The sequence below is a fragment of the Berghia stephanieae genome, chromosome 3, assembly GCF_034508935.2.
Source record: "Berghia stephanieae isolate SIO BIC M18660-M18661 chromosome 3, UCSD_Bste_1.3, whole genome shotgun sequence".
NCBI classification, from domain to species: Eukaryota; Metazoa; Mollusca; class Gastropoda; order Nudibranchia; family Aeolidiidae; genus Berghia; species Berghia stephanieae.
The window spans coordinates 44,607,156-44,626,825 of NC_088362.1; the positions used below are offsets into that span (position 1 = coordinate 44,607,156).

At 36.7% G+C, this 19,670-nt stretch overlaps 1 protein-coding gene across 2 annotated transcripts; it reads right to left on the reverse strand.

Annotated features, from left to right (window-relative positions):
• Nucleotides 1-2,931: 2,931 nt before the first annotated feature.
• LOC144967822 (transmembrane protein 248-like) lies at nt 2,932-19,513 on the reverse strand. 2 transcript variants are annotated; one of them, XM_078905489.1, is made up of 8 exons: nt 19,175-19,513; nt 15,883-16,044; nt 15,081-15,415; nt 13,377-13,495; nt 12,767-12,923; nt 11,914-12,091; nt 11,199-11,339; nt 2,932-6,122 (listed from the first exon to the last, which is right to left on the reverse strand). In XM_078905489.1, the coding sequence occupies exons 2-8, from the start codon at nt 16,033-16,035 to the stop codon at nt 6,111-6,113; spliced, it is 1,095 nt and encodes a 364-aa protein (XP_078761615.1). In that variant the 5' UTR covers nt 16,036-16,044; nt 19,175-19,513; the 3' UTR covers nt 2,932-6,110. The 2 variants fall into 2 exon arrangements, with proteins under 2 accessions (XP_078761615.1, XP_078761614.1); XM_078905488.1 differs by having other exon boundaries at nt 19,290-19,466.
• Between the last annotated feature and the right edge of the window lie 157 nt (nt 19,514-19,670).

The following is a 19,670-nucleotide window of genomic DNA, read 5'->3' on the forward strand; positions in this document are numbered from 1 at the left end:
ATTCAAATAAGTTGAACTATTGAGTGAAAGCTCGAATTTCGAGTGTTATTAAGAAAACAAGCAAAGCTATAAAATAACAATTGAGTGAAAATTAAAATTTGTTTTTTAAAACTTATTTTAACCTTTTTTAAGAACAGTACACGTATAATTAGTCCATCGCACACACAAAAGAGTATATTTATATAGTGATTTAAAAAAATAAACAAACAAAAAACGCAATTGGAATCATTCATGTCTACACGTGTTACAAATTCAAGCCATTTATTTTCCATTGCCAAATCCTCCTCTACTACCCTTACCACTCATTTAGCAAACTCATTGAAAAGATTAAAAACATATTATTGCAACACTATGATGAAGAGTGTAAAATATTTATGGTGCTTTTTTGTTTGTTTGTTTGTTGCTTTAGGTCTCTTCCAACACAATTGAGGTTATATGAGAGACCGCTGAAACAAAAAAACAAGCAATCTAATAAAAATAGTACAAATGTCAATCAAAAGCATAACCTAAAGATATCATAAGCTAAATTATAAATAACCAAGAACAAACAGGCAGAGGATTTACAGGAAAAAAAATATCCCTGTCAAAATTACAATCACAAACCAAAGAAGCAGGATAGGCTAGTAAAGAGAAGAAGAAACGACATCACTATCGGATCGTACACCCATGCGAACATCATAGGTATATGATTCAAGGGTGATGCTCCCATCCAACCACCCGCATTTATGGTGCTTGAACACATTACAGATAGTTTACAAACATAAATAATAAATAAATGTATATATTAACAAAAATATATATAGAAATAATATTTTTTTTAAATGCCGTCTCTTATACCCATCGTCATACAACACAATCTGACTGTGCTAAAGAGAATGCAACTATTTAAATTAGGTATGAAATAGAAAATATGAAAACACATAAAATATTACCAGAATGCATCACTTTTACAAAATTATATAATTTAAACAGTGAATTAAAAAAACAATCCCACATTTGATTTTTTTAAAAACACCATATCAAGCTTTTGCACACAGCATAATCAATAAGTATCCTCTGCCTCACGATCCTAAATTTCAAATCTGTTCACAATTTTTAAAAAAAGTTATAAATATTGAGAGGTTAGGACTTCAATATTCAATTAATTTAGTCAAAAGAATCAAATCATTTAGTCAAAAATTACAACAGTATTACCATAGTGATGATATAAAATGAATAGTGCTCTGTGTTAAACGAATGAGTCAAATGAGAGTGAACCAAAAAACAACAGTTGTTTGTTTTTTTGTTTTTAAGGATTTTATGGCGTTTGCAACAAATTTAGGTCATATCAGCGCCAGTAAAAAGGAGAAAACGGGACGGTGAAATCTAGAATTGCAATTAAAACCACCCAAGAAAAGGTAGGACGAAAGGGAATTGGTTCAAATATGAAACAGGTGTAGATTCCAAGAGTACTGAGTTTGAGATCACCTAAAAAAAAAGTCTCATCCTGACACAAGAACAGGTCTCCACTAAGAGGAACACACTCAAATGTTTACAAATCATATATAGTAAGTAAACAAAACATAATACAGTATATAACAGAGAGATGATTTACAAGACAACAAAATATCATCTCCCAATACTCTTAACATTTGACTGTTTCCTTCCCGACCAGGACCAGGACAAAACCAAGTAATCTCATTCCAAAACAAAGACAGAAAGCATGTTGGAAAACATACAGGGGGATAGAAGACACAGTAAGTGCCTCCCTGCCCACTATGGGAGGTCAGGAACCTCATCCAGAAACAAAAATTGTCAAATTGGGTGATGTAGATTTAAATGGCATCTGCAACATCTTCAGACATAGATCGTATCAGAACCCTGGAGAAGAATGATGGATGATTGCATGATTTTATCAGCAGTTGTCAAACCCTTGGGTCACAAAAAGTAGTGTATTCCAGTTTCTATGGCTTGAAACGGCACTAGTGATTGCTTGCTAACCTTTGGATAGGACGCTAGTCTATCGCAAAGTACTTTCTGCCAGATCGAACAAATCCAGCCACCCAATCACTGATGGGTGGACAGAGGGGTAAGAAAAAAATCTTGTTGTGAAGCAAGTGCTCAACCACCTGAGCTTTTTGGACCCCCTCTTGGGTCACAAGAACCTATCAAAAAGATGGAAATTATTAGATCACAGAAAAGACAGAAGTATGCTTCAGCACAACATAACCACCCTTAGTTTTGTCTTTGCATAACCACAAGCACAAGACCCCCTCCCCACCCCCTTGCCTCCTCTAACCCAGTAAACTAAAAATTAAAATGTTCTTATTTCCAAAAAAGAATTCTACATCACGTGGGAGGAACAAATGATTTAGGGAGATTATGGGGACAGTAAAGGTGGATCAACAAAAGAAGTCGGAGGGAAGGAGGGGGGGGGGGGGGGGCATTTTAATGGAATCTCTACCCAATATTTATGAAGAATGTTGCAGGTGTCGTGTACCAAGAGCCTCTTCCCTTGATTTCCTAATTTATAACTGTCAAGGAAGTTTTATATACCAATCCTAAAATGGGTACCAACCGAAAACAGGTCCAAACAAAACCAGAACTAACATACATGTGGGCTCAATGGCATAAAATTTTCCTTTCACCAAGGAAAACAGTAATATTAATTAGCAACCCGATATACATATCATATGTTCAATCAATTGTACTGTATTTACAACATGAATAAAATTTGCAGTTATGACAATATAATCATGAAAAACCATACACAATCATTAACCATTAAATGTAAGTTGCAAGAAGCACCTGAAAAAAAAAAGATTATAAAATTTTCCTTGACAGAGGTAAGATGAGGTCTTATGTTTCATATCCATTTGCTGTAACCCAAATAAAAAGGTCCTTGTGAAAACCACACCAATTCCGAAAGCCAGAACTTATTGTATTAGTCTATTTTTAATGTTTTAGAACAAAAATTGCATGACCATTCGGATGCAAAGCATTAATTTGACAACAATGTAAGGTTTGAGGCAACAGAGATCAAATTTATCAGAAATGCAAGAATCGAGTGAAAAATGTGAATTACAAAACAGAGTGAGATTTGTTAAGATCGTTCAGCAATGGAAAAATTAAGATTGGCAAACAAATCCCCCAAAGGATATTCACATAGATATCAAGAGACAGGCCTTGATGGATCCCCCTCCATGGAGGATACACTCAAATGTTTACTAAGAGTACATAACAGACAGATGATTTACAAGGAGGGAAAAAAAGGTAATATATATTTGCCTAACTCCCTCTCAGCTAAGGATCTTCGCAAGGACCAGGTAAAACAAATCTAACATTTTGAGATTTTTTAAAGCCTCATTTTCTCTTTTCTTCTGAAGAATTCACGAATACCGAGTAGGTTTACTTACAATAATATTCAACACAGGATTCGGCATCTGAAATCCCACAGGAATCGCATCTCTGTTACATATATGAACAAAAGTCATTCTACCACACTAACACTCCACCACAAAACACATTCATTTATGATACGTTGACAAAGGGGAAATCCAAAACGTTCGTATTATCTGTCTTCATTAATTAAATTCAATTTCCATTCCATTTGTCTATTGTTATTTTATTTATTTTTTTTTTGAGCTTCAAGCAACAACATTTGCACTACAGAAACATACAGATTGAGTTCAAACTATTTGTCAACAAACATGTCCTTATTCTAGCATTTCAGGGATTTCACAGAATGGGGAAGAGGAGAGGGGGGGAGGAGGATTCAAATATATTTTAAAAAATCAAAATACTATAATTTATAAAAAATGTAAGCAACAAAGATATTACCAGATATTTTCTGTCTGACACAACAATCATCTTGAAAAAATGTCTCAAAGGGTGGAAGTAAAGGCATTGCAGCTTAAACAAAAAGTGTCAATGCTTAATAGAATTGCACAATGAAAAATATAACAAATGCAGGAGCTTTTGGATTAAAAAAAAAAAGTCTGAAGTATTGAATGAAGGTTTAGCTCTCGTGTTAAGGATTCTTTCAAAATGTTGACAGCAATAATGATTATCTATTTTTTTTTTCTTTGCAAGACCTCAGACCCATTGTCACATATTCAAACTTTAACTTTCAACAGCATAGCCCACTATATACAGAATGAAAAAAACAAAAAACAATCAAGTAAAGATCTATATAAACCCATTAAAGTTATATAAAAAGATTACTGATATAAGCCACCAAACCTGTAAAACAAGAAATTGGTTTACAGAAGCCACACTGATATACTGATATATCGTCCTAATTATTCAACTCTTAACCATTTTTTCCCCTTTACAACAAGACTTGAAGTGCTCAAATGTGTTTATTTTACTTGGTGTAAAACAAGCATTTAGTATTAGTATAGTGCACTTGCAGTCATTTCAAACATAAGTTCAATATCTAAAATAGACTATTGACAATGCAACGATGCTCTTAGACACCAAGGGGGACCTTGGAATTTTACATGCATCTTTAACAATCCAAGGAGATATCTGTGAAAAGTCTTCAAGGACTTACTTCCAAGTATTTAACCAGTTAACCGTCGTACCCAGGAAAAGAACATGTATATAAAAATTTGGCCTAAAACCTCGTCCTTCAAATATCGATCGATTTAAATGACCCTCAGATTTTAGATGAGGGTCATTTAAATCAATCGATATTTGAAGGATGAGTTTCCAGGCCAAATTTTTTAATATGTGCTTTTCCAGAGTATGGCAGTTAACTGATTAAATTTTTTACCATCCTCAAATTTTAAAAAACATGTCACGAAGACAACAGTTCTATACAATTCATGGAATGATTGGCTGAATCTCAGTACATTTCTATAGAAGTGGAGGAATTTGTATAAATGGAAAGAAAAAAAAATTACATGTCAAGAAACACAAAGTGTTATTCAGAGACAGATTAAAATCAAAATTATTTTTTTTTAAACCCATATCATCATATAAGACCAGAACAAGGTCTTAAAAATCACCACAGTTATTTAACAATATTTATCACAAGTTTCATCATTTTTATCAACAAAACGTCTTTGACACATATCTGGACTCCAAGATGAGCGAATAGTGTAATATATTTGAAATATTCATTCTTTTTAAGTATGTTTTCGACCCCCCTCTCCCCCAACACACATATTCACTTACTCCCAACACAATTCCAAATGCCAAATTCTAATCTCTACAACTCAATAATCCGATTTTATACAAAAATCAAGAGGAGGGGGTGGGACTTAATATAATGAAGATTTTGATCCCAAAGAAAGATATACACCAAAATAAATAAATAATTACATACACTGACTTACTTGCACGAACTTTATCTTTTAAGTTTTGGACTACAAAAATTAATCAAAACCTTATCTGACCTTATCTTAAGAGATCCTGGAATCAAGCAAATAAATCAATGTAAGGGCAAAAAAAAATGTAAAGACCTGTTTACAGAATTGACGACTAACAACTCTGCCTGCCCACTCTACATAACCAAATTTTGGGACCCAAGAATTACAGCTGACCCCATAGAGCTGCAATGGATTAACGTGGAAATTTGGACTAAATCTTATGATAAATAAGCAAGAATAGTTGTAATAGTTCAAATGCCCCATTCCTAAGACAGAGAATAACTCATTGACTTTAGTGAGTCAATATGACTGTAAATAATAATGGTGTTTATAAATGATAAAATAAATAAAATCTTAATTATATCCTATTAAAGTCTTGGTATATGTCTCACTGGGTGGAAACAAACAAACTTTTGATATTTTCCCACTGATTGACTCCAAGTCAAATTTCAAAATAAAATTAAAAAAAAAAAAAATTTGAAAAGAAGAAAGAAACCAAACTGAACACTTTAGTATTAGCATCATTATTCATAACATAACAAGTTCAAACAATTCTGAACTACTGGTACTGCCAATACTATGTCAAATAGCAAGGAAAATGTAAATCTCTGCTATTGGCGGGCCTGGAATTAGGAGATCTGCTTCTTAAATGATTTCAAACCAAAACAAAACCGGAACACATCAGTAACCCGGCTTTCACGAAGCAGGGAAAGATAAACCAGTAAAGTTTTCAATTTCAACCTCAACATTTGGCATTTACGCAGGGATCTGAAAAATGAAGTTTAAAAAATTATAGAAAATCAACATCAATAATTATTAATCAAAATATAATCAAATACTGCTTTGTCTCATCAATTTATTTTTTATCTAAATTTTTTTTGTTGTTGTTTAACAATTGCTTTGAAAAGTTAAAAAATAAGGAAGTAAAAGTTATTGAACATGTGGTAATAATAGAAAAAATAGAACAGGGGAAAAGTTAAATGAAAAGAGGGAGCCTAATAAATAGGTTACATACACCAGCGCTTATCAAACTAGATTCTCTCCATGGGCAATGACCAAAAGACACACCTAAGGATTAAGTAATTCCTCAGTTATTGATCACATTAGGTCGTAGTTGGTGAAGAAAATGAGGACCGCGGTCCAATGACATCAGGAGTGCCACAAGGTTCAATCCTTGAACGGAACGAATAACACCCAAAGTCTGCCTGTTTGCAGGTGATACTTTGTCATACAGGGGTGAGAATGACTGGTCACTAAAAAGGAGGAAATTTTTAAGCGCTTAGATCAAGAACCATCCATGCAAAAATAACCTATAAATGTGCCTCCCAGCAATTTGTGACATCACTCGGAGGAATTTCAAAAACAGAGTGTAATTATAACATGGTCGTTGTAGTAATGGTAGTGGTAGGGATAATGATATGGTGGTGGTTGTAGTAGTTGTGGTAAGGAAATTGATGTGGTGATGGTTGTAGTAGTAGTGGTAGTCGCCACATACATCTCCCGTATTCACAGATTCACTAATGCCCACATCCCATTGTTTCAAGTTGACCAGAGACGCCAACTTAAAATTTGGCTCACGTAAATTTCAGAAACAATTCCGAATAATTTCAATGTTTAAACAGAAATTTCTACAAACAAAATATAATCTATTGAGATCTATAATCATCCTAATACCCCTTGTTTCAAATCAAGTAGAGTTCCAAAACCAATTTATGACGTATAAAATATCAAAATGAATGGTAGGGGTGGTGGTAGTAATGATATGATGGTGGCTGTTGTACTGGTGGCAGTAATGATAATGTATGTGGTTGTGTTGGTTGCAGAAGTGGTGGTGGTGATATTGTTGTGTTGGAGGAGGTTGTAGTAGTGGTGGTAAGGATGTGGTAGTGATTGCTGTTTTAATGGTGATAGTGTTGTGATGATGTCGTAGTGGTGGTGGTAATGATGGTGATGTGGTGGAGGTGGTTGTAGTAATGGTGGTGCTTCATGAAATGATGGTGTGGCGATGGTGGTGGTTGTAGTAGTAGTGGCAGTGATGATGATGATGATAGTGGTGGTGGTGGTGATAAGGTGTGTACTTGAAGGTGAAAAGAGAGAATGATGGCTGATGTGAAAAGGATATGATCCACTTTATAGATTTAAGTTTGTCTGACAGAAGGAAAGATATTGTGTGTTTGTGTGTGTGTGTTTTGTTTGTTTGTTTTTAAGTGTTTTACGGCGCTTGCAACACATTTAGGTTATATCAGCGCCAGTAAAAAGAAATAAAATGGGATAGTAAAAAGTTCTAGAATTACAATTAAAGCACCCAAGAAAAAGTAAGACATAGGGGAACTGGGAACAAAAAGGGATCAGATGTAGATTCCAAGAGCATACCACCAATTTACTTAGTACATTATACATTCAAAATAACAAATATAATAATACATAACAGCGAGATGATTTACAAGGAAAAATATATCATCTCCCAAAACACTAACTGTGCATTTGACTGTTTCCCTCCCAGTTAGGACTCTGGCCAAGGCCAGGACAAAACCAAGTAATCTCATTCCACGACAAAGACAGAAAGCATGTTGGAATACAGATATAAGGGGATAGAAGACATAGTATGTACCCCCTTGCCCACTATGGGAGGTCAGGAACACCACCCAGGTGTGTGTGAGTGAGAGAGAGACAGAGAGAGTGAGGGAGAGAGAGGGAGAGAAAGAAAGAGAGAAAGAGAGAGAGAGAGAGAGAGAGAGAGAGAGAGAGAGGAGAGAGAGAGAGAGGGAGAGAGAGAGAGGAGAGAAGAGAGAGAGAGAGAGAGAGAGAGAGAGAGAGAGAGAGAGAGAGAGAGAGAGAGAGAGAGAGAGACAGACTACTCAAAGTGAATATGGCGATAGGTACAGGGAGATTATAGTGAAAAACTGAGGTTAAAGTACATAGTGAACTTTATTGTTATGCGTGTATGTGCTTTATTTGTTAATCGTAAATATTAAGTTAACATTAACATATGTTTCGTGTTGGCAATTGCCAGTAAAATAACATTTTAATTGAATCCTCTGTGTGTGTGTGTATCATTGTTAAGTTTTGAGCTATTTGTATGAAGGGTTTTTACGTCGCTTGCTTCACTTTAACTTGTAGGTCATTTCAGCGCCACTTAAAATAGATATGGGGCTGTACAAAAAATATAGATTTAAGTGAGATCAAAAGCACCGGAGAAAAGGTGACTGGTTCAAAAAGGGCTCACAAAGACTCCAAGATCAAACTATTAATGTAGTTAGTTTGAGGTCACCTAAAAGTCTCACCAAGACACAAGCACAGAATCCTTGTGAGAGAAATACAAAATTTAGAACAACAAATCTAACGTCACACAAAAGAGAGATGATATACGAGGACAAACATATCATCTCCCAAAAACGACTATACATTTATTGTTTCCCTCCCTGCCAATGAATCCGGCCAGGAAAAGGATCAAGCCAAGACAAAGGCAGAAAGCAACTCTGATCCATGCAAGTCAAAAGATCCCACCAGGAAGATGATGTGATAGTGGTGCTTGCACTAGAGGTGGTACTGATTACAATGAGGGCAGTGATGATGTGTTTGTGCAGATGGTGTTACTGATGATGATGTGATAGTTGCTGTCGTAGTGGTGGTAGTTGTGGTAGGGATGGTGATGATGTCATGATGGTTTAGGGGTGAGAATGACTGGTCACAAAAATGGAGTTCAAGACCCATCTATGCGACGATAACGTATAAATTTAAATTTCATTAAAAATTTACTGAGATGCAATCAAAAATGTGACTCGCAATAATTTCTGACACCACTAGCAGGAATTTCAAAAGTTGAAAGTGTATTTACAACATATTGTAGTAGTAGTAAGAAAAGATGGCGGTAGGGATGATGATGTGGTGGTGGTTGTAGTCGGGTCGTGATAAGGACGATGATATGGTGGTTGTAGCAGTAGAGGTGTTGGGAATGATGGTGTGGTGGTGGTTGTAATAGTTGTGGTAGGGATGATGTGGGGTGGTTGTAGTAGTGATAGTTGGGATGATGTGGTGGTGGAGGATGTAGTTGTACTGGTAGTAGGAATGATGACGTGGTGGTGGTTGTTGTAGTAGTAGTGGTAGGGATGATGATGTGATGGTAGTTGTAGTAGTAGTGGTTGTAGCTGCAGATGTGGTGGTGGTAGGGATGATGATGTGGTGGTGGTTGTAGGTAGTAGTAGTGGTGGTAGGGATGATGATGTGGTGGTGGTGGTAGGGATGATGATGTGGTGGTGGTTGTAGTAGTAATGGTGATAGGAATGATGATGTGATGGTTGTTGTAGTACAGGTGGTGGTTGTAAAAGTAGTGGTGATAGGGATGTTGATGTAGAGGTTGTGGTGAGTCTTTTTAACAGGCGGAATAGTGATGGTGATGGGAGGAGATAAACCACCATTTAGGCAGAAAGCCGCCTTTAGGCGGAAGATTCTCAGCCCTGGTCATAGTGACACATTTTTAGCAATGAAGATTGCACTGACCTGTCCAGACTACAAGATTGGGAAGAAAAATGGTCAATGGAATTGAATGTAACAAAATGTCATGCAATTTCAATAACCAACAAAAGAAAGTCCATACCCATCAACTATAACCTTCATCAACAGATGCTCAAGCAAGTTGAATCGATAAAATATCTTGGAGTGGAAATATCTCACAATTTGAAAAAGAGTACACATTACACATATTTCATCCAAAGCCAACAAAATTAGTTCATTCATCCCCTGAAACCTGAAAGGATCTCCAACACACACACCACATATACAGTATTACAAAACAATCGTCATAATCGAGTATGCCAGCGTTGTCATCCGAAAGACACTAATGCTCTTGAAATGAAACAAAAAAGAGCAGCCAGATATATCGCAAATGACTTCTCTAATGCTTCACATCTGGCCCAGAAGCTTGGGCTAGAAACACTTTGCACACGCATAAAGAGAGACAAAACCATAATCATACAACAATCAGATTACAGTCACCCTCCCAAATTGATCTGACCAAAATCCAGAAGAACAAGGGGGCATAATCATAAATTGCCCATCCCACATGCAAGAACAGAGACACAAACATTCATTCTTTCACTCTTCAAAAATACTGGAATAACCTGCCACCAGGCACTACAGAATCAGGATGCCTCCAAAAGATTAAATTGTTTCCTTCTGTGCGACAGATAATTAACGCCACTGAAAATAAAAGTGTTATCTGTTTTTGTTAGGATTGTTTGTATTCATAAGGATGTTAAATGAGAAGAAGAAGAAGAAGAAGAAGAAGAAGAAGAAGAAGAAGAAGAAGAAGAAGAAGAAGAAGAAGAAGAAGAAGAAGAAGAAGAAGAAGAAGAAGAAGAAGATTTTTGTTTGTTGCTTTAGGTCTCTTCCAACACAATTGAGGTTATATGAGAGACCGCTGAAACAAAAAAACAAGCAATCTAACAAAAATAGTACAAATGTAAATCAAAATCATAACCTAAAGATATCATAAGCTAAATTATAAATAACCAAGAACAAACAGGCAGAAGATTTACAGAAAAAAAAATATCCCCTGTCAAAAATACAATCACAAACCAAAGAAGCAGGATAGGCTAGTAAAGAGAAGAAGAAACGACATCACTATCGGATCGTACACCCATGCGAACATCATAGGTATATGATTCAAGGGTGATGCTCCCATCCAACCACCCGCAAGAAGAAGAAGAACAGGAAGAAGGAGAAGAAGAAGGAGAAAACAAAAAATATCTGATCTCGACTTTACATTAATGAAGCTCTTGAAACTCCTAAGTATGTTAAGTAGTAAGAATGAGCTATAGAAAAGTGCAGATTCAATTCACTCACCTTTTCGGTATATGGAATGTGGGTACCTTTGTTCTTTGCTCTTTTCCCCTTGATCATTGCATAACAAAGGAATGTAACCACCATCACAAATAGGAAATAGCTGGTCCTCATTAGACGTAGGTTGATCACAGACCGATCATGCTACCATTTGTTATAAAGTAAAATTGGAAATTTTAAAATTCAGAATCAAATAACACACTCGACAAAGCCTAATTACTATTTCCTTAGCAATAACTATACATGGACAACATGACAATCACTATATTGTGATTAAGTGTGACAAAATAATTTTAAACTTTTTAAAACCATGCAGATTTATAAGTATTATTAAATATTGTGACAAACAAACTTAAACATCTTTAACCAAACACTCTGTAATGTAAAATGTTATTCTAAATTGTGACTGAATAAGTTAGGGTCAAGTGAAATGTATGCTAACTATTTGCAATGTAGACAGATTTCGTTTAAGCATTGTGATGCATGATATAACAGCTGATTTAAATAAGAGTTGATTTTGTTTCAAATCCATGACATTGATATTCTTTAGCTGACAAATAACAGTGTTAAAGCAGAAACAACCTTTGTTGCTATTTATTCCAAATATGAAAAGTAAAACTAGAATAAAATCCAACAAATAGGGTGCTTGAACTTGGATACAATGTTTTTGATTGAACACATTCTGTAACAATGGATAAATTAAAAACAGACCACTTACCAAAGACAACATAACAGTAAGTGATTCATCAAAGGAGAAATAGGTAGACATGTGAGATCCTTGTTGACACATCTTCTTGCTATTCCTGGTCCCGGGTACAGTTGGTACCATGAAATGGAAACCAGAGTTATCTCCTGGGTTATTATGGACTTGGCACAACTCGGACAGCTCTGGCATCCTGGAAATAGTTTTAGAACCTGATTTGTAAACTGAACAAACAAAATCTACAGTTTTTCTTTCTTTCTAACCTTTAGGTCCTTTACAATATTTCGAACCAAACTTAAATATTTTCTTTTACTTCTTCATAAATTCATTTAAACTTCTTCAACTGTATAGTTCAGACAAACAAATTGTGTGGTAATGAACGTTTATTTTCCATTTCCTCAAGGCCTCATTATTGTTCAAAAATCTAGCAGCCACGGGGACGTTATTTCATAAACGGAACACTAAAAAATGTTTTTGTCATTTCTGTCCACTTACAGTGAATGGATACCGAGGTCAAACTTAGATCTGACTGCAAGTACTTTGTGATGGGCCAGTATCCTATCCAAAAACGCAGGTCCCAATAGTTTTTTAGGTGGTGCAATCAACTCAAAAAGCAAATCAGTTTTGAATCTGGGAGAGGAGGATTTTCTTTCAAACAACTGCCAACCAAGCAGTGATTGAGTAGTAAGATATGTATTAAATTAAAGGTCTGATTCAAGTTCTTTGCAATAAACAAGTGTCCTATCCAAGAGACAGCACGCACCAGTCTTCATTCTATTTGAAAATACTTTTTAAAAAAGAACAGGAGGATAAATTCAGTTCTCATGGACCCTACTGCTAATGAGGAACAATATTTTTTTTAACTTACGGTGTTTTGGGAAACATCAATCGCGGCCCATGTAATTGTACACACCCAAGAATGACATGTTTGTGACACACTCCTTTGTCCCAGGTTTGACACGTACTGGAACTCAAATTACTGGGAAATGTGAAAGTCACCATCATTTCTCCATTAACTGAGTCTCCTGGCCAAAAAAAAAAATAAAAAAGAATAAAAATATAAATGTTAAATATGAGTTTCCAACTAAATACATACGAGAAGAGGGAAATGGGAAAACATAAGATACCAGTACATTTATAATCCACTGCCTTGATCCTGTGTTACGTCAGGGTGAGCCGGATGAAAAAAAGTGAATTTAAAGGTAACCGGAGACATTTAAGAATGTTGTCAGTGTATTTGTGACCCAGCCCCTCAAAAACGGTATTTTGTCGGGAAAATCGGACACCAAATAGCGACTTTACAATCAAAATGATAAGAAATTGTGTCGTAACAAATGACGATTTTGCTGCAAGTGGTAAGGAGAGGGTTAAGAGGTATTACAACGACTACAATGAAGAAGATAATTCTCACCAAAATGTATTGAAGGAAAATAAATCTAAATGTGGTCAGCGCAATTAATAGTCAAATTCAAAATTACCTGAGAGCTTCAGTATATCTCCTTTGATAATGGTGACGAAGTGAGTTTCAGCCCACGGCAGTTGTGGCATTTCGTCTTTTGACAAGAAAACTTCCACATTCATTACAAACGACACATTCCTGTCAGGAAATGACATTGAAATAACAATTGATAAAGACAATTCTTTTGAAAAAAAAACAACAAAAAAAAAAAACAGTCAGCACTCAAATGTGAAGAAGTGTCAATGATAGGGAAAAGGACTAAGGAAAGAAATCAATTAACACTGGAATCCACATAAAATCAACTTCTGCAACACTTCTGGTTGTTCCCAAAATTTCTGTTCTACCTGCTTGAAGTCAACCAAACTCTCTGGTGTTGGCTTTATCAATATTCCGCTGTAAAAGAACTGTTAGTACAGGGCAAACCTGAAGCCAGAGGATCGCTACACCTGCCAAACCATACTGAAAAAAAAAAAGGGCCAATCTAAACTCCACCCCCCCCCCCCCCTCATTCCCCAAAAAGCAAACAATAACATAAATTTAGTTAATAAATCCAACCACATAAGACAGATTATTTTAACGCTGCTCCAAACTGTTGCTATTTTCTTCTTAGTTTCCTTTTCATAAAATGTAAAGTTCACCAACTAAGTTATGATTAAACCATCACCAACATTACCAAATTGCAAGATATATGGAGTAAAGTGGTATATGGCTTTAGACTGAAACAAAAAAAATAAAATAACGCCCCCCTCCCCCTTTCCAGAGAAAAAAAATAAGATATAAATAAATTTATTTTTAAAAATTACAAAGAACAAAAGTTAATTCCCTCAAAAATATCACCTTTTCATGATATGCATATGAATTTTTGTGTAAAAATAATTTGATAAATCAATTCAGAAAATTCAGAAATAAATTAACATCAAAACAGCCTACAAACTTAATATTACTGCTAATCATGTAAACTGTGTTACTGATTGTGTGGCATTTTGAGCTTTTATAGAGCGCAATATCCACTTAACTTCTCAAAGTGCTATACAAAGGACCCCTGACCAACAGCACCAAGCTACATGTAGAATGAGACTTGATGCCTGTTAGGAGATATTTAAAATTTCTTTCTGACAGAGACAACGCTGTTAATGGCCAAATGCTCATTTTACACCTGAGTACATGAGAGAATGCGAGTAAAGAGCCTTTTCCAAGGACTCACCTATGAGCTGAGCAAGACTAGAACCCAGGACCTTCTGATCTGAAAGCAAGTGTCATACCACAAGACTACATTGCTGCATGTGTGGTCAAACAGTATAAAAACTTGTCTAACATAGAGTCATGAGATATTGACTATGATCAGTAATTGGAGATCAAAACATAGAATGAGCCCTGTGGATCTTTGTGTCTATCACAGAGACAAGTAAAGATCCTTATTGCTGCTCCACACAAGCAGTAAGATAAGAGGAAAAAATCCAGACACCAGAAATGTGACTTTAGGTAAGGCACTTTGCACATATTGCCCCATTCAACTGAGGCATATTTGCTATTAATTTAATGGGTTTTATAGTGCTTCAAAACTTCTAGGTCATTGTGTTTTGACTGCTACTAACTGTAAAGTGCTTTATAATTGCTATTTATTGTCATTATAACTTATCATTATTATTATTATCATGATCCAGCCCCTTAGGGTGTAAGAAGAGGTTATGCTTTAGTTCTATTAGAGTATTTTGCTACTTACATATAATTTGAATCTGCAGACATTGACGTTGGAGATGGTTTGGCAGTCACTGATGACATGCCTTTGTTGTGAGTGACAGTAATGGAACGAGTCCCAGATTGATCTTCAGGTGTAGCTACGGATAGCACTTCCCGTCTGTTGATTCTATGGAATTCTAATGCATGTTTAATGTCTAGCTCCTTGAATTTATCCTGAAGAACTTGATAAATTTCTGATGGGCTCAATTGCCCTGTGGATAGTTTTCCACCAGTGGAATTGACCAGTGAATTTTCGGATGTAATGTGTGAAAAACACAAATCTACTTTTGAAAACTTTTCAAGAAATGTATTCCAATCCTGAAATGAGATTTAAATATTTAAAAAAAAGAAAAGAAATAAAAGGAAAGGAACATACATGATGCAGAATTAAATTAAATTATATAGCTTTTACTAGCAAACATAAAAAAAAAAATCACCAAAAAAAAATATAAATAAATTTTTTTAAAAAGAACCTAAAACAAAGCACATGAACATGAATATCTTTGGCTCAAACCTTGAATAAATCACAAATATATTGCTATATCATGTTGCCGGTAGCAAAGTTTTATGGTGTTTCATAACAAAAGGCAAGTGAAGTCTGAGCACTGGATGAGTGACAATGTTGGAAAACCCAGCATTGTGTCTGCAGTAGCACAATTTTCCACTTGATTTGAGTTGAGTGAGTCACTGTATATAAGCAATGATGGATATTGTAAGACTGGTGTTACACAAAGGATGCCTTTGTACTTTTTCCCCCAGCAATATAAAGACAGTGTTTTATTTACCTCGGTTACACCCGAATCAGGGATATCCTTGGTTTTAACAATGTAAGCGAAAGTTATCAAAGCAATGGCAAATGATGCAAGGCAGATCATAAACACCACCAGAGGAGGGCGGCTGTTGAAGAACGCTCGTAAATTTTCAAAGACTGGAAACATTTTGGAACTCTGGGGAAAGAGAGAGACAATACATTAATTCATTATGTTTACGGAGTAAGACTAAAACTTAGCCCCCAATTATCTGGCAATTTTTATTTCAAATATTAAAAAAAAAAATTGACCAACCTTGCAGACAGTCAGCTTTAATCAATGATCGAAATCCATGAGAGCAGACTTGAGTTTCATGATGATAACGGTAAGCTATCATGCAAAGTTAAAAATTAAATTGAACCCTATCTGGAGCAGCAGTGAATGCTATGACGGGCCTAGAATATGTTACGAATGAAAAAAAAAAAGATCATGGATGGAGAAATGAATGGATCCCCACATATATTTATAGAAGATACTGAAATACACCACATTCTTTGTGCTATCTAAATGAATGATCTGCTAATTTTTAACACCTGTTTGCCAATGACTCAATGAAAATGGTCAGGTAGGAAGTTCAGCAACTAAATGCAGAACATGTCTCAAATCCATCAACAGAAGAACGAAAGAGTGCCATCATTTCAAATTCGGAAAATTTACTGATATGGAACCAATTTCTCTCTTAATATAAAGGCTAAACGAACCACTAAACTAAAACTAAAATAGATATCTAATATATAGACCTTAGTCTATTCAAACAAAAAATATTAGAATTTAGAATGCATGCCAATAAGTAGGATAAGAACGAAAGTGAAAGAGATTTCTTTCCAAGGTCTCTCTCTCTCTCTCTCTCTCTCTCTCTCTTCTTCTCTCTCTCTTCTCTCTCTCTCTCTCTCTCTCTCTCTCTCTCTCTCTCTCTCTCTCTCTCTCTCTCTCTCTCTCTCAGATATCTAACTTAAATTTCAAGATATTTGTAGAGTACAAGAGTACAGCAATTCCGTCCAAATAAAAATCTGAATGCTTTTGTAGAGTACAAGTACAGTCTCATTCCCAGACAGTAGTCAGCAGTGAAATTAATCTAGGCCGCCTCCATTCTCACCCCCGGGATGAGAATAGAAAAGCGATCGAGCTCTCACCCCCGGGATGAGAATAGAGGTAGTTACCCCTTCTCGCTATTCTCACCCCTGTAACCAACAGGTAGGGAGGGTAGCCTAGCCTAGCGCCGTCCCTTCTCGCTATTCTCACCCCTGTTAACCAACAGGTAGGGAGGGTAGCCTAGCCTAGCTGCCGTCCCTTCTCGCTATTCTCATCCGTGTAGGGTCAGCTTAAACCCCCCCCCCCCCATCTCTCGCTATTCTCACCCCTGTTAACCAAGAGGTAGGAAGGTAGCCTAGCCTAGCCGCCGTCCCTTTCACTATTCTCATCCCTGTGTAGGGTCAGCTTAGCACCCCCCCCCTTTCCTCACTACTCTCATCTGATCATCATCATCTCTCTCGTTACTACTTTTAGTGGCACTGGACGTAAGAGGGTGAACATGCAGCCCCCTTCTCGCTATTCTCATCCTGTGTAGGGTCAGCTTAGCACCCCCCCCCCCCCCCCATCCTCTCACTATTCTCATCCCTGTTAACCAACAGGTAGGGAGGGTAGCCTAGCCTAGCCGCTGTCCCTTCTCGCTATTCTCATCCCTGTGTAGGATCAGCTTAGCACCCCCCCCCCCCCCTTCCTCACTACTCTCATCTGATCATCATCATCTCTCTCGTTACTACTTTTAGTGGCACTGGACGTAAGGAGGGTGAACATGCAGCCCCGCCCCTTCTCGCTATTCTCATCCCTGTTAACCAACAGATAGGGAGGGTAGCCTAGCCGCCGTCCCTTCTCGCTATTCTCATCCCTATTAACCAACAGGAAGGGAGGGTGCCCCGTCCCTTCTTGCTATTCTCATCCCTATTAACCAACAGGTAGGGAGAGTAGCCTCGCCTAGCCGCCGTCCCTTCTCGCTATTCTCATCCCTGTGTAGGGTCAGCTTAGCAACCCCCCCCCCCCCCCCCTTCCTCGCTACTCTCACCTGATCATCAAATCTCTCGTGGTACTGGACGTAAGGAGGGTGAACTTATATGTCGTGCATTTAAAATGTAGACTGGCTGGCTTGAGATATGGGAATCATTGTTGGAAATCTGTCTACGGGATTTTTTCTCTCTCTCTCTCTCTCTCTAAGCGAACTGGATTCGCCCAATTTCTAAGAATTGGACTTTTCCTTTTATGGGCATATTATTATTTTGTGTTGACTTAGCTGTTTCAATTTCTCCCTACGTTAGGTATTTTAACTTGTTTATATTTTCTCGCTCTCTCCCTCCCCCTACCCCAAACTTTATTTCTCTACATCTTTTATATTGTTTGTATTTCCTTTCTCTCGTCCACTCAATATTTCATATCTCTCTCGCCCTCTCCCCTCTTTCTCTATTTTAATTTGTTGGTATTTTCTTCTTCTCTTCCTCCACATTCTATTTCGTCTCCCCCCCCCCCCCCCTCTTTCTTTCTCTCCCCTGTCTCAATTTATATCTGGCTGTTGGTTAGGTAATAGTAATACGGGATGAGAATAGCGAGAAGGGGTGGCGGCTGGGCTAGGCTACCTACCCTCCCTACGTGTTGGTTAACAGGGGTGAGAAAAGCGAGAAGTGGCGAGGACCTCTACTCTCATCCCGGGGGTGAGAGCTCGATCGATTTTTTATTCTCATCCCGGGGGTGAGAATAGTCACTCCGATTAATCTACCGTAGACAAGAAAATTGATTGGCCGAGTGCGGTAAAATATCGCTTCGGCTCTTAATATAAAGGCTAAACGAACCACTAAACTAAAACTAAAATAGATATCTAATATATAGACCTTAGTCTTAGTCTATTCAAACAAAAAATATTAGAATTTAGGAATGCATGCCAATTAAATTCTAGGATAAGAACGAAAGTGAAAGAGATTTCTTTCCAAGGTCTCTCTCTCTCTCTCTCTCTCTCTCTCTCTCTCTTAGATATATTTAACTTAAATTTCAAGATATTTGTAGAGTACAAGAGTACAGCAATTCCGTCCAAATAAAAATCTGAATGCTTTTGTAGAGTACAAGTACAGTCTCATTCCCAGACAGTAGTCAGCAGTGAAATTAATCTACCGCAGACAAGAAAATTGATTGGCCGAGTGCGGTAAAATATCGCTTCGGACTTAATGTAATTATTTACAAACTAAGTCAAGATAACATCTATCACGATTCAATTTGAGCTCACATTCCAGAGACGAATCAAACTGCTTTTCTTCTACGACCTCACGTCTCCTTTGATCGAATCGACGATGCAGTGCATTGATCAGCTGTTAAAATGTGACAATAAGTTATTAGTATACCTTAGCACAATATTCAGAATCGTAGACAGCAAGAAACCTTATCTCTAGCGTAAGAATCTGTTGCAATTTGTTCATTTGTTTATATGTCCACATCAGCTACCATTGCATTTTAGGCACGTCATATTAAAACATTTATTGTTGACATCGACTCCATGTCTGATCTCGTGAAGTCTCGTTGAGAATCATTGTTTACTTTGAATATTATAATGAGATTCATTCGGCTTCGTGACCACGCCCCTTTGGTGTTGTCAGGTCATATGCATCCATTTGACCGTGCAGATTTGACCTCAGTAGTAAGATGTCTTTCCGGAGATGTTATGGTCAACAACAAAAATATATTTTATGAAGATTCACTTAACAGACGCTATGCGTGCGATTTGA

What these genes read in the sequence shown, in the direction of transcription:
- LOC144967822 (XM_078905488.1), bottom strand. Translation starts at nt 19,382, where the DNA reads ATGTGGACATATAAACAAATGAACAAATTGCAACAGATTCTTACGCTA. An exon ending in ATTCTGAATATTGTGCTAAG is followed by an intron (nt 16,045 to 19,289) that starts GTATACTAATAA and finishes CTCTTTCCCCAG; the next exon opens with AGTTCCAAAATGTTTCCAGT. An exon ending in TTACTGTTATGTTGTCTTTG is followed by an intron (nt 11,340 to 11,913) that starts GTAAGTGGTCTG and finishes AACAAATGGTAG; the next exon opens with CATGATCGGTCTGTGATCAA.